Genomic DNA, 14,216 nt, shown 5'->3' with positions numbered 1-14,216 from the left:
TACTCTACAGATCTTCATACTGCTGCTCCTGACATGGTTGATCATTAGAGCGAAACGTCGTTGTCATCGACAAGTAGCCATGTTTCTAGATTTTCATGAATCACGATGTCAAGATCATAGATACTCAAGAGATATCAATCGGTATGGGGAGATGCTGCGATGGCCCGCGAAGACCAAGTTCTACCAACCTTACAGACAGGGCAGGCCAGATTAGATGAATAACGTGCAGCTTCCGCATGCCACAATCATGATGTCACAATCATTATGTCGCCGATATATGACGGCCGAGCAAATCACGATCCAGTTGGTTCCGATTAGAAGTTAAAGTCTTCAAATAAGATCTTCACGTGCTCAGGCATCCAGTCTGTCAGTCGTTTCCGTAAGGGGATAGACGTGCAGACATAACATTGAGACACTTCTGTTCCCAACTCCAAATCTTCCTGCCCTATCCGTCGAAGCTGCAGTGAAACCACGCGATCCTTGATTGCAACGATTTGCTTGTCCGTCTCGTCCGAGGGCCGCTGGTTTGTGACGAATAGTGTCAGGCTTTGGTCCATCGCAGGGTAGTGTTGTAGCGTGTCTTCGACAAGGCCAAGATCCTCCCGCCGGACTGTCCACAACAGGCGTAGCCTCGTGAGATCAATTGATCCCAGGAATGGTAGAAGAGGCGTTATTCCAACCCCTGCCGCGATGAAATAGATTGTTTCCTGATCAGCCTGGCTGATCCGGAAGTCACCTCCAAAGCCCTTGAAACCCACTTCCAATTTCTCCCGGGAGCTGCTCAGCCCATATTTGAAAAGGTGCTCCGTGACCGCTCCCACTCGACGAACAGTCATCTCGAATCTGCTGCCTCGACCATTTTGCTGTGAGTCCGCCGCTGACTTGGGCGGATTGCTCACCGTGAAGGTGCGGACGAAATCGTCGTTGAGACTCAACGGATCATCGTCTCGCATATGCGAATAACCAATGTCTAGATGCTCCGAAAAGTCCAGTGTTACGTACTGTCCAGCGTCGTATGCCGCGACATTCTCAATGGAGAATCGAAATCGAGAGACGAAGGGCGTCAATTTGATCTGCTCCAGAAGCACAGCCCGTTGAGGCACAGGATCTGGCTGTTGAATTGACGGTTTTTCTGAGGCCAGGTAGCGGACCTTAGGATTGTACGGTGACGCTTCGCCCGCGACACCGCGGAAGCAAAGGGCGTCTTTGACAAAGCGAGCGTCAGTAACATCGAATCGGACGCACAGATTTGAGTGAAGCAACAAAGTCGCCGCGTCCTTGCCGACGAGCACAGTCGCATTGCCAGTGCAATACAGGACATTGCCGCTCTCGAAATCCGGCACACATATCCCGACCTGAGGGTATAGGACGATGTTCCCCAGCGTTTGATAAAGACGATTCCCCGAATACTCGGGCCAGCAGAGCACTGCGCCGGGGCCTGAGTTGCTCACGATACGAAGGAAGCCAGGCGGACCGCCGCGGTAATTGGTGTCCATACTTTGGTTCTGTTGTGCGCTCGAAATGAAAAAGCAGTCTGCTTTCGCCAATAGCTCCAATGCATGTGATGACAAGACGGACGAATCGGAAAGAAGCACGGGGTTCGATCTCGAATGTGTGACACTTTTGCAATTCAGATATTTGGGGCAATTTCCCAGAGACTCTTCGATTTTGAAGACGAGCTGCACTTCAGCTTCAGAATCCTCCAGGCTGGAATTCTCATCCTGCCTCATTCCCAAGGCGCCAGCAACCATGCGTCCAGACATCTTGACTCGCTTGCGAGTGACGAGGTCAATGGTCAAGCCGCTTATCATCCTCCCGGTGCCAGACTCGCGGGTAACGGTGCCCGAGGTGTCTCGACCGACGAGCGTCTCGACGACAGGATCATGCTGTTGTGCGACGACAGTTCGGATGCCGACCATCCCTCCTCCCATGGCGCGTGCCATACCCTGCTCACCACCCCACAACGTGGTCCAGGGCGCCCCTCGTTCATCGAGTGTACCGATTGCAATCATGGGCGCGTTGGCCAGATGATAGGCCAGTTGGGGAGTGATACCTGGAGAGCTGGGGTTGTCGCGTATTGGAACGCCCATAGCATGCATCATCCACTCTTCGCCCTCATGAAAGGCAAGCTCTTGATAGACTGCCATAGCTTCGGTGCAATGGCTGAATCTGAGCAACCGCGTAGCAATAAGACAGACTGGTGATTCGTATTCGCCAGCTGGTGTCCCAGTCTTGCAGGATCGAGTGTCAGGAGAGGACAGGTCTACAGCTCATCGTGTGATTGATCTGCGCAGTTCAATATCGAGCTGGTTGTTTAGAATTCCACACCTTTAAATATGTACGCGAGCACGTGCTGTAAGTGCATGTGAGCTTCCCTGCAATATATGTCATGCCCAATTTCAATAGTAAACTTGCCCGCGCGATGTAAGCAGAACCCTTAGGAAGCAAGTTGTCCACGGGTGTCATCAGATATGGGAGAGATCCATCTGAAGTTCTCCGAGCTGCTACATCAGGTCAAGGACTTTTCAGATGTTATTATAACTACCTAAGGTAGTCTCTGGGTTTCAACATGTGTATCGATCCCTAGGCCCTGTAGTAGTACAGAATGCTTGTATAATGAGAATCATCATACACTCAGATGTTGTCCATAGTATCTTTCCTAGCTGAAGCCTCACTTGTGATGGGACACACACCTGCACCCAGCGTCTTCGGCTTACGAGTAGAAACGTGGGCATCGAAGCGCATTTCGTGGAAGGGATGTTGGAACCTACGTGTTCGGCAGATCACACGATCCAGCCCTTCTGGACACATTCTCTTATCGTGATCGCCACCGTCGAACATTTAGGACGTTATCATTCGAGTTCAAACATCTGGGGTACGCCACACTGACGGTCTCCAAGACCACTCTGGTTACCTAGGTACTCACTTTGCCAACACACGTACCATCGAGGTTAGATGTTCCGGAAGGCGGCCATCGCATGCTCGTAGATTGCAGAGGAGAATTCGAAAACATACAAGCAGGAGTTCACCAACTTCAGTCAACTTCCATCCACGCCAATTGCGGCCCCGCTCCAGTCGCAGAGTTCCAGGCCCGCGCGCTTCATGTTGGTCCCTCGTTCTTACCTTATACAGTTCCTCAAGCAGTCTTCGCCCAGGCAGATCGGAGGCCGATGATGGAGCTAGTGGTACCGGCGAGACCGACCAGTCCATCGTCGAGGGTGATGAACCCAAGCGCGGTGCTCGGGATGGTGAAGTCACAAAGGTCGGAGAAGAGCTGCAGTTGAGTGGCGCGGCTCGTGCTGTGATCGGAGTCAGTAAAGTTGATATGCCTCAGCGTCGACTCTCGATCAATATCTCTTACCTCTGGAGCTTCTTCAGCTCAACCGCCTTTTCAGCATCAGCGCTGTCGGCCTTCTTCTTGGTCGCAGCCTGCAAGTTGTAGAGGGTGTACACGCTGGCAAGGATGTTGCAGACCAAGCCAGTCCACCAGGCACGGTACGCCTCTTGTGCAAGTCTCGGGCCGGACGCGAATTTGTAGATCCCCGAGCTGTCAATGTAGGCGATGGCGTCGAGCGAGAGGTAGAAAGCGTAGCCCAGCTGACGACCGATGGCGAGGTATCGCAGGACCGGGTCCAGCGACTTGTTGTCAGCGGCCACGGCGGCAGCCTTAAAATGCTCAACGAATTTTCCAAGTCGCATGGCCTTTCGCACGCTTCCAAATTGCTTCTTGGTTGTCTCGAAGATGGCCACGGTGGTTTGCGGGTGGTTGGTGCGGTACGTGTACCAGGCGAGGAATCGTGCGAAATATTGAATCGTCTGGGAGATCCGATCAGCACGGCGATTCGCTCACAGTATACTCATGACGATGAGCCGGGGGTACAGCAACGCACCCTCAGTGCCTTGTCTCGGCCGACGGTTGTCGCGACGAAGCGATTGAAGTGGCTCACGGCCGGGTGGTAGATGAGCGCGTCGGCAACCATGATTGCGATTCGGATTTGCGAAATGGGTGATCGGGAGTAGGTGAGACTAAGCGAAACGATGAGTGAGCAAAAAGGGTGTCGTTGAAGAGATGTGGTGATGTGTACAGGTCAGGACCGGAGAAAAGATCGGGATGCGCCTGGCGTAAGGTAAAGCGTGTGGTCGGAGTGAATGCGCAAGGAAACGCCGAGTCGAGACAGCCCGCGACAAAGCCGAGCAGGAAGGGTAATAAGGACTGACAGTAGGACGTAGAATGCTCGGAAGTGGCAGGTTGTTTGGGTAGTATTATTCGGATGGACAGGATAGTTTTGGTTCACGATGATTATTATAAACTGTATGCGACAGAGCGGGACGAGCTGGATATCAAGTCGTCGGGATATTGAACTGAGAGAGAGACCGAGCACGCCGAAACAGAGCCCAATCCAGCAGAGGCCGGGGACCCACCAAAGACTGCCCGCTCAGGTGCCCAGGTGTTGTTGTCGGTCGGTGTTGGCTGGTGGTGTTGCTTGTGATGAGCCGCGGGCGTCACCACCTCGGCTGTCACGACTCGCTTCCCATAATTTCATCATTTCCATCGTTCTTCGCCTGCTCCATGACGAGAGCGACACCTAGGTAATGGTGAAATGTAGCAACACTGACTCATTCCTGTCGATGTTATTATTATTATACTTTAAGTCACAGCAATTCGATCATCACGATGCACCTGCAGCTCTGGACACAACCCTGGAGCACATAATTGCTCGGTGACCAACAGTTGTGAAGGTGTGTACACGTCCCTTTCGTAAGGTAATCATGTTAATAAATGATCATACAGTATCAGAAATACTTGTAATAACTGCCCTGGGCACGGGTAGTATAATAAAACTAGGAGGGAGATTCCTCCGCGGAGGTCAATCTCCATCATCCACCCTCGTGACCCTCAGGCGACATGTTTCGAGGGTCACGTGTACGAGTCATGTAGTCGAATCCATCCATTCATACGCTCCTGGGACAGGATCGTCCAGCGGTCGGACATTTCTAGCAAGCCATTCAACATCCGTTCATCGACTCTGCATCGTCACCATGGCCAAGAAGAAGCCGCGCATGGTAGCGGTGCGTTTGATCTCGATGGCGATGACAGGTGAGCTCTCATCTCAGCGCGTCGCGAAGAGTTGCGCTGCTGCAATGCGAAATGACATTATGGCCGATTCCTAATGCTCGCCCAGGATACTACAAGACCTATCTTCGCCCGCGACTTGCTCGTCCCATGAGCATGCTGAAATACGATCCCGTCGGTCAGTGGCCCTGACGAACAACGCGCCAATCCATCGACGTGAACCGGACTGACCAAAATCCAACAGTTAAAAGACAGGTTTTGTTCTTGGAACAAAAGCGTAGTGGCAACAAATAAAAACCTCCTTCAATGGGTCACCTGGATCAATTGCCTGTTTCGCGCTCACGAGACATGATGGTCGTGCTCCTCACCGCTCAGCCCTCGCCGCGCACGCCATGAGCACGTGGAAATATACGCTGGAAGAATCATTTACCTACACGCACTCCGAGTAGGCACACTGGCAGACAAGCGACAATCCAAGGCACTCTCGGTCTGGCATAGAGCTTTCATGTACCGGCACAAGGACAGCTAGCGAACAACTACTGTCAGAGCGAAAATCCGCTCATGGTGATGATTGCGCAGCATTGCCGCGCCTCATCGTTACATACCTTCGAAGAGACGCTTCGCAGGCGACAAGAGCGAAAAGCAAGGGATTCGGTTCGTCACCAAACGGCGGATACGGTCATGAAGCCTAGAATATCTAGATAGAGGCGATGCAAATATGGCACGCGAGTTCCATCTTGTGATGAATGAACGCTGTGAGGCCAGGGTAGCGCCTTACGAATCATTTAAACAACCCATCAAACTGTGGATCCTGCATGGCCATCTGGCCCATCAACCCTGTCTCGGCCTAGACCTCTATAATTCAGCCGCCTAAGCATCCTGCAGGCTCATACAAATCTTCGCAATATAATGACATGAGGCCAGCAACAGTGCAGGATCGCGTGCCAAACAATGACCCAACCAGACACCAGAAACGAGTCAGCCTTGCTATTGTGAAAACGTCGAATGGATGGAAAGATACATTGATCGTCAATCCAAGTAGAATACATAGGTGATCACCCCATCATGTCTTGTAGAAGCAAAATGCATGGTAAAAGCTTGCAGCTTCCATCTCCGCGTCGTTGACTAGGAGACCATTACGCCCCTTGCTGCGATCGCGATCAATGACCTTCATGCGCTCTGCGAGCATGCCCAATTCTCGATCTTCCGACTCATCGAGGAAGACATCCCTGAAGCCTTTGCGATACATCAATTCCAACCCGTAGTCTTCGGCCAACGCACGGAAAGCCTCCCATGGGACCACGTACTCAGGGGCGTTCACAGCCTCCTCCAGCGTGTAATGATATTTCCAGCCGAACGGAGGTCGAAAGATGCCGTCGCGCGGGAGCGGCCGTTTGGTGAGGATTTGTTCCCGTGGAAAACTGATATTGTAAATGGCGTTGCCCCAGGACAGTGGAGGCAAGTTCAGCTCTGTAGGCTCAGTGACGCTGGTACCTGTGGCAGCGTCCCCTGGGCCGGGCTGCCCGTTGCTCGTGATGACAATCAGGCCAGGCTCTGACGGTTGTTCAGGATTCCAGTCGTCGCTATCGCCACCGTTCTGAAGATTCTGAAAAGGCTCGCTAGGCTTCTCCGGATCCCATTCGTCTTCATCGTCTGCCCTATTGATATTGGCTGCCGGCTCTGAAGGATTCTCGGGGTCCCACTCCCTGTCCTCTTCGTCCCCACCCGGACTCAAGACCGATGTGCCATTGTCCTTGGAATGGCTGCCACCTACATTTGACATTCCGGCGTTCTCTAACGCCAACAGTTCCTTCATCTTGCTCGAAATGACGTCGCTGTCAGGCATTACTCCGATGAAGCGCCCGCCCTTCTTCAGGGCTCCCGAAACGTTGCGGAGCATGCCACGTGCCAATTCCTCCGTCTCGAAAGAATAGTGTAGTGCGAACATCATGCTGACCACGTCAAATCCTCCGTAGGGCGGCGCACCATTGATCACGTTGGGACCCGGGCCTGTGTTGGGATTGAAGCCAATCCGTGGAACGATGGAGAGCTCGGCGATGGATCTCCCAAAAGTATCGTGCACATAAAACTCTACCTGCATGGGCGGTCGTCGAGCGAAACGAGACCGGTTTTGCTGAGCACCAGATTTTGTGAAGCGATCGCGCGCCTGAAGAATCGAAACATCCGCAATGTCACAACCCACATACATGGACGGTACTTGGGGAGCCTTCTCCCACTTACCAAGGTCACCTCCTTTCCCACAAGCCATGTCGAGGACATGCAGGTGAGGAGTGGGGACTTCCGGGAGCGAAAACTTTTGAATCAAAGTCGATTTGATCCAGTTGTTTAAGTTGCGTAGACCACGGATCTGACTAGATTCGTCGCGCCATGCTCGTCCGCGCTCAGGAACCGCATTGTAGTGCTGGGCAACCTGCTCCACAGCCGACGATTGCCTTTGAGAGGCGAGAGCTTGCCGCGCCTGCTCATCCCGTTGCCTTCGTTCACGCTCGATCGCTTCCCTATCTATAGCGACGAGTCGCGAAGCCGCACCTGGCCGTTTAAGCTTCCGTGGTGGAGAGCGTTCGCCGTCGTCAGCATCCTGCGTGGGATCTGGATCTCGTGGAGGCGTGCGCCGCGCGAAGGCACTGGGGCTTGCCGTTCGTGAGCCTGATTTTGCAGCAAGACGGGAGGCGGGAGTCTCTCGTTTGCGCTTATTCGCAACGCGACGCCCCGTCGAAGCAGATTCATTGTGGTCCTCCATCTTTCAAGGCTTTGGGTGGATTGATTGCATGTGTGGCCACAGACGGCTGACGCTGCCTTTGGTGAGACGTGTTGACCCCCCAAAATGATCTTAGAAACCGTTGTTAGATATCGAATGGCAAGTCCAACTGTATCAAGAGCGGTTCGGCTCCAACTTCTTGAATTAAGCACGTGCTGCACTCTCGAGCGGTGCTGGTCAGTTGGTGCGAAGTGTCGCAAGTTGCCATCAGTGTCAGGAAAATACTCGTGCTCAGTGGACTGGGAAGAGAGACATGACGGTGATGGCCCGCGGAATGGCCTTTGTCGTGCAATGATTGTATTGATGGGAAGATGCGTACAGATGGAGTTGGACAGTACTGTCTTAGGCTGGAGGTCTGGAGGTCTGACGAAATGGATGATTAAGTAAATGATTAATAAGCCTTTTCGTCCAACCTGCCCGCAATGGATTTATCCTGTACCACTATGTCACCACGACCGCCGCTGCCGCTGCTTCAAGCTTGCAACTACATATACGATCTTCACCATCGTCACCACCACTATCACACCCAGGAACAATCCGCACTCGACAACATTCTTGCTCAATATACGCCGCTGTCCATCAAAGCTAGTCATCTGCAATTCAAACGGAGATTCATTGCATCACATACCACAGTCACAAATCTTCCCATTGCACAGACTCCGTCCACTCCGTCACCATATCTCATCTGCGTGATCTTAAACCCGGAGAGCACGTTCGGATAGATTGCCCAACATGGGTGAACCGCAGTACCTTCAGCATCCCGACCTGGCTCTGGCCCAGACGGTCTTTGCGCTTGCCTCACCAAGCACCGATGATGCTAGTAGACAGCAAGCACTCGCCACGATTCAAGAAGATATCCGGATCCATCAGATGGCTCCACTCTATGCATACCTGGCCCACCCCCTCACTGGAAAGCTGAATGCATCCGGCGACAGCGGTGCCTCCCTCTCACCAACAACCAGTCGCGCTGGTGTCCATGCACAGGCACCCGCGGCGCCTTCAGCCATGCATCAGCTTCGCCGGACGAGCAGTATCAACACCCCCTCCATTGTCGGGGTCCTCGGCGGCAAGACTGACAATTCAGCGGCTCTTTCGTGGGATGAGGCATTACATGAGAAGCTGAAGGCCGAAAACGACGAGGAACTGAATACGATCCAGAAAGAAGAAACAGATGCTTTAGAAAAGGCTGGCGAGACCGAAGTGCAATCAGCGCAGGGCAAAAGGGCAGGCTTCTTCGCACGCATTGGAGATAAGGACAAAGCATTGGAAGAGTACGAGAAGCTGTTCGAAAAGACTGGTATATTGGGTTCAAAGATCGACATCGTCCTGGCAATCATTCGCCTGGGTCTGTTCTTCGACGACAAGATGCTAGTCAAGAAAAATATCGAACGAGCGCAGCAACTGGTGGAGAGCGGCGGAGATTGGGATCGTCGGAATCGTCTCAAGGCATACCAAGGACTCCACTTGCTCACCATTCGATCGTACAATCTGGCGGCACCATTGTTACTTGATTCTCTCTCCACATTCACCTCGACTGAGCTGTGTTCGTACAGCTCACTGGTCGTGTACGCCACGCTTGCTGGCTCGGTAAGCTTGTCGCGTCGCGATTTCAAGTTGAAGGTGGTCGATGCCCCTGAAGTTCGTGCTGTTTTCGGAAGCGAGACCGACACCGATCTCCTGGCAAGCCTCGGAGGCTCAAACTCGGCCGGCGCGAAGACAGACTCCTCCGCTATGGCAGTCGACTCTGCTGCAACCAAGTCGGCGGCTGTCAACCTGACCACCCTTGCTTCGGGCTCAGCATCCGCAGAGGCTCAATCGAAGGCAGAACCCAAGATTGACTTTCAACCGCTTGCAACCATGATCCAAAGCTTATACTCAGGCAATTACTCTAGCTTCTTCTCAAGCCTTGCAGCCGTTGAAGGCAATTTCCTCTCCAAAGACCGATATCTTTATGAGCATAAGAGCTGGTTCGTGCGTGAGATGCGCTTGCGTGCGTATGCTCAATTACTTCAGAGTTATAAGATAGTGGGTCTCGAGTCGATGGCTAATAGCTTCGGCGTAACGGTCGACTGGCTCGACAAGGATTTGGCGCCATTTATCGCATCCCAAAGACTGCCCTGCACGATCGATAGGGTCAGAGGAGTGATCGAAACCCAGCGCGCCGATGACAAAAACAAACAGTAAGTACATTCTCACGCTCATCGTATTTGACAAGAGCCAAACTGACAATTTGTAGGTATAACGAAGTGGTTCGACAAGGAGATCAATTGATCACCAAGTTACAGAAGTATGGTCAGGTCGTCCGTCTACGGGGTAGTGAACGAAGCTGAGGGATTGCCCATCCCAGTCTCGCTCAGTGTGTTGCCTGCGAGAGCCTGCATTCTCCGCCCGGCCGTTTCGCATCACTGCTCACCTCAGGCTTCGATGCCGTCGGAAGCCAGCAGGGCTACAAAATCTACAAAGTATCATTCACGAAGCAGTTGATTGCGGCGAGTTGGCCTTTGGGGCATCGGCCTGGTGCGTATGATGTGGCGTGTATATTGAACTTCCGCGCACCAGTGGCAGCGTTTGATGGGATCCGCAGTCATTTCCTGATCCAAATGCGCCTGTTATCAACCAGTAAAGATCGAGGAATATCGTCAAAGCGCGGCAGGCATTTGTACGGGAGCACACCCCATTACTGAAAGCCCAGGAGTGAATATTGCCGAGGTCATTGCTCTCTGAGATGAGATGGTTCTGCGTTGTTCCAGACGTCAAGGAATATCACTGGACGAGACTGGCCTAGTCGCAAACCACGACGATGCGTGTATGTATATTGCCAACGAGATCAAAGCGCGAGTGCCGGCGTTCTACTGCGGAATCACAAGTTCTGAAGACAATCCTTTGCTCGCTCGTGAACTTGGATTGTAAAAGTAAGAAGGACCAAAGAGGTGGATAATAGATGCACTAAGCCTTGCGCACAAATTTGGGGAATGGACTGACTGCAAAGCTAGCTAGACTGGCGTCCCAACATGGCCAAGCGCCATGCAGATTCCACCATGCCAGCCAATTGCCGCCCCACAGTAAGCGCTCAGCACTATTCTGGTCACAGCCTCTTGGACAACTCACGCTTGTGGTTGGCTGTTATGATCCTAGCCAGTACAGCATGAGCAGGGGACAGAGGCCAATGAGACGCTCTCCTTTGGGCGACGATTTGCATTCTGTCCCCTGATGATTGCCATCTGCTACACGTGAATAGAATTTCCGCCACGCGGTGGGCGTGATTGCTGGGCGAAGCTGCTCACACTTCGGCATCATCTTCATAGACTCATCAGCATCATCGTCAAAATTAAACCTCGCCGACTTCACCTGTACTCATGCGGTGAACTGTGCCAAACAAGTCCGTACATATCTGCCGCGCATCACTTGTGGGTGTCGCCTGTGCCATTGTCGCGCTTCGACCGTCCGGACTTTACTTTCAACCAAACCCTTTCATCATGTCTACGTCGATGTTGCTGGCCAGCATCATGCTCGCGCAATACGCGCTGGCCGCGCCACGGCCGCAGTCTTACAATAGCGATGGCAGCGACACAAATCCACACAGCGTCGATACGGATGCCGGTGCCTCGGGTTCATCGACCTCATTCAACATCAGCAAAGGCGGTGTTGCGGCCATCATTATTGTCGTCGTCCTGGTCATCATTTTCGGAGGTACGACAGTGCCTCAAGCTTCAATCTACACACGACTGACATTCACGATACAGTGGGCTCGGCAGTCCTCTGGTATTTGGCTAAACGTCGTGGATGGAACGTTCGAGCCTCGATCGCACAAGTGGTACCTCTTCCCGTAGCTGCACTTTTTAAATATGCGGAATTCTTACTGACAATGATCATAATAGTCCCATCGCGTCACGGGTCGATTCGCCACGAAACCCTCGGCCGCGGATCGTCGCTCGAAACGCGCTGGGCAGCACCTCGACGACGGCATTCCTCTCAAAGGCCACAAACGCGGCATTGTTGTGCAAGTCTCGAATGTAGAGAAGGCATCGGCAGGAGCGAGCAATTCCTCCAAAAATGTACGATAGCTTTGCTCGACGCGCTTGCTCGCCTCTCGATTGGCACGCGGCGTTGGTGCGTTTCACCCTGTTTCGTTGTCAATAACTTGTGCGACCATACCCATATCATGAATTTAATCGATTTATCTCTCTCATAACCTTGTCTGATTGTCATCACATAGCGACGAATATGCAAGCTTCCAGGAAGTTGCCTCACATGTGCTAATTTTCCCGTGTCTAATCCCATCCTCTCGTCGATCGAGGCTCGTTTTTGGGCAGCGATTGCGTATCTTCTCGAGTGTCCATGTCATCGATATCAAATTCATCGATGACGTGAACTGTTCTCTGACTGGCGTTACCGGCACCACCCTCTCGGCCTGTATTATCTGTCTCATCATCGTCATCGTCATCCATGTGCTTGGCTCGCTGTAGACGCTCAATCTTCCGTTTGAGAACCACATCGACGTGAAGATCCTTCTCCCGAAGCGATTCTCGACATCCGGACACCGGGCACTGTATCGTCTTGGTGGGACTCTGGCGAATCATGCCAAGTACTGCTTCGGATTCAAAGCTATGCGGGCATTTGGTAGACGTGAGAGGTTCGACGAATTCCACCAGGGTGAGGGGGCATTTTGTACTGATTGTCGCTCGGCTGATTGCGATGTCATCGTCATCATCATCTTGCTCATCACCAGCCGCAGCGCTTGCCGTGACGCCTGGAGGGGGTGCCACCGCTTCCGAGAACCATTCGGTGTGATGTGGCATCGGCACGTCGTCGTCGGGATGCTGCGCGTCATGCACGATGCGCCGGAACTCACGGTAATCGTTGTTTTCAGCGTACCTTTCCGTCAGTGTCTGACGTTGATAGAGAATCTGATCCTTCTCAACCCTCTCGCGGAAAATGTGCAGAGGTGGTCGTATAGCCTGTGTGCCGCCAGCCGGATCAGTTGGTGTGAAGTCCTGGAAACTGCCTTGCATTTCGGAAGCATCGACCTCTTCACTTCTATCTTCAGTACTCGCGTGAGCTGCGCGACGAGTGACCCGCGACGCTTGAGTCCCAGCTTGTGTGCTCGGATCTTGTTGAGTAGCGTCTACTGTGTGCCGTAGCGATGCTCCAACTGCGTCAATGCTCTGCTGGGCATCAATAATGCGGCGAATGGTTTCGTCCATTCGCTCGGTCAGCCTTGCTGTGCTTTCCTGAATGGGAGTCAACTCGGAGATTGCGGCGTTTTCGTTGCCATCCGTGTTCAAAGCCTGGCGTTGTTTGTGCTTCTCAAGCGCGTTCTCGCGCACGATGAGCCGATCGTTGATTTCCACCGCCGTGTCTGCGAGGCACTTCTGAGCATCTTTCAGGTTCTTCTGAAGTTGACTGAGATTGCGATTCCGGCTGATCTGAGCGAGCGAGCGCTGCGCTGCCGGGTTGAGAGCGAAAAGTGGCTGCTCATACGACGGAGCATCTCGTGTTTGTGTGTTGCCAGCAGTCCCTGCTCGGCGAGTTGTAGCTGATGCGGATGGCATGCTGGAAAGGTGCGTGTGATCTCGTAGTTTTCACACCTCACTGGCAGAGAACTATTTTAGGTAAAGTGTAGCAAGTGATTTGAGATTGAGGACAATCTCAGACAATTTGCGATGCTTTCTGGTTGAATACGTGTGAGAAGGCTTAAGCATGCAAAATTGTCTTGGACAGCGAGTAATGTTGCATGCTTCAAGCTGGAATTTTTATCATTTACCGGGATCGCGTTCTCAAGGCCAAAGGAAAGATCGAATGAAGTGTGTATGACAGCAAGCAATATGGAAAACGACATCTCAGGCCGCGATCGCAAACATGAGAGAGTCTTGAATCTCAAGGTAACGCGGGGAACCCCAACGCGGTCCATACCCCAACGCGGTCCAAGGCATCAAAGAGCATAGCATTCAACAATTGATTGCTCTACCAATTATTGTTGAAATACCTTCAAATTGAAAAACATGGTAGGTCAATACTAACTCTTATGATACACAGGTTCTTGCGTTATGGTCTGGACGGCCACACTTGCTACACTTTCTAATACGCTTCACGGGCCTCGGCATCTCCTCCTGGATTTGTGCTTCTACCTCCTCTTGTTCAACAACGTACTGCATTTCAGGAAAGGACAAGGCATTCTCTGTAGTGAATGCCTTCCTCTTCCTTGATTTGCGTATATGCATAGCCTTGTTTGCTTCTTCTAGGGCCACAACACGCGATTGAAGGATCGCAGCTGAAGTAGCCATTATCTGAGCTCCCTTGGTCAGCTGATCAAGCGCTTCATATATAGGCGTTGGAGAACTGCTTTGATGCCTTTTAAGCCTT

At 52.4% G+C, this 14,216-nt stretch overlaps 7 protein-coding genes across 7 annotated transcripts; 3 read left to right on the top strand and 4 right to left on the bottom strand.

Moving 5' to 3' along the window:
- Positions 1 to 314: 314 nt before the first annotated feature.
- Positions 315 to 2,147, bottom strand: K489DRAFT_356214 (uncharacterized protein; the record flags this gene model as incomplete). The annotated part of the gene is made up of 1 exon (XM_033602534.1): positions 315 to 2,147. The coding sequence occupies one exon, from the start codon at positions 2,145 to 2,147 to the stop codon at positions 315 to 317; it is 1,833 nt and encodes a 610-aa protein (XP_033460867.1).
- Positions 2,148 to 3,136: 989 nt separating this feature from the next.
- On the bottom strand, positions 3,137 to 3,980 carry K489DRAFT_370139 (peroxisomal biogenesis factor 11; the record flags this gene model as incomplete). Its single annotated transcript, XM_033603105.1, has 3 exons — positions 3,137 to 3,299; positions 3,362 to 3,816; positions 3,891 to 3,980. 3 exons carry the CDS (start codon positions 3,978 to 3,980, stop codon positions 3,137 to 3,139), a joined length of 708 nt encoding a protein of 235 aa, XP_033460866.1.
- A 1,060-nt stretch (positions 3,981 to 5,040) lies between these two features.
- On the top strand, positions 5,041 to 5,368 carry K489DRAFT_409629 (uncharacterized protein; the record flags this gene model as incomplete). The annotated part of the gene is made up of 3 exons (XM_033607612.1): positions 5,041 to 5,098; positions 5,184 to 5,252; positions 5,319 to 5,368. The coding sequence occupies 3 exons, from the start codon at positions 5,041 to 5,043 to the stop codon at positions 5,366 to 5,368; spliced, it is 177 nt and encodes a 58-aa protein (XP_033460865.1).
- Positions 5,369 to 5,751: 383 nt separating this feature from the next.
- On the bottom strand, positions 5,752 to 8,181 carry K489DRAFT_379826 (mRNA capping enzyme, large subunit). The gene has a single exon (XM_033604741.1). The coding sequence runs from the start codon at positions 7,833 to 7,835 to the stop codon at positions 6,138 to 6,140; it is 1,698 nt and encodes a 565-aa protein (XP_033460864.1). The 5' UTR covers positions 7,836 to 8,181; the 3' UTR covers positions 5,752 to 6,137.
- A 404-nt stretch (positions 8,182 to 8,585) lies between these two features.
- Positions 8,586 to 10,183, top strand: K489DRAFT_409627 (PCI-domain-containing protein; the record flags this gene model as incomplete). Its single annotated transcript, XM_033607611.1, has 2 exons — positions 8,586 to 10,033; positions 10,090 to 10,183. 2 exons carry the CDS (start codon positions 8,586 to 8,588, stop codon positions 10,181 to 10,183), a joined length of 1,542 nt encoding a protein of 513 aa, XP_033460863.1.
- Positions 10,184 to 11,329: 1,146 nt separating this feature from the next.
- K489DRAFT_370136 (uncharacterized protein) lies at positions 11,330 to 11,917 on the top strand (the record flags this gene model as incomplete). The annotated part of the gene is made up of 3 exons (XM_033603104.1): positions 11,330 to 11,543; positions 11,597 to 11,667; positions 11,732 to 11,917. 3 exons carry the CDS (start codon positions 11,330 to 11,332, stop codon positions 11,915 to 11,917), a joined length of 471 nt encoding a protein of 156 aa, XP_033460862.1.
- K489DRAFT_379824 (uncharacterized protein) lies at positions 11,731 to 13,658 on the bottom strand. Its single transcript, XM_033604740.1, has one exon. It carries the CDS (start codon positions 13,403 to 13,405, stop codon positions 12,125 to 12,127), a length of 1,281 nt encoding a protein of 426 aa, XP_033460861.1. The 5' UTR covers positions 13,406 to 13,658; the 3' UTR covers positions 11,731 to 12,124.
- Positions 13,659 to 14,216: the final 558 nt, after the last annotated feature.

This window comes from Dissoconium aciculare (assembly GCF_010015565.1).
Source record: "Dissoconium aciculare CBS 342.82 unplaced genomic scaffold K489scaffold_5, whole genome shotgun sequence".
Lineage (NCBI taxonomy): Eukaryota > Fungi > Ascomycota > Dothideomycetes > Mycosphaerellales > Dissoconiaceae > Dissoconium > Dissoconium aciculare.
Note: the sequence above shows the minus strand (reverse complement) of the source record. Positions and strands in the feature narration are given on the sequence as shown.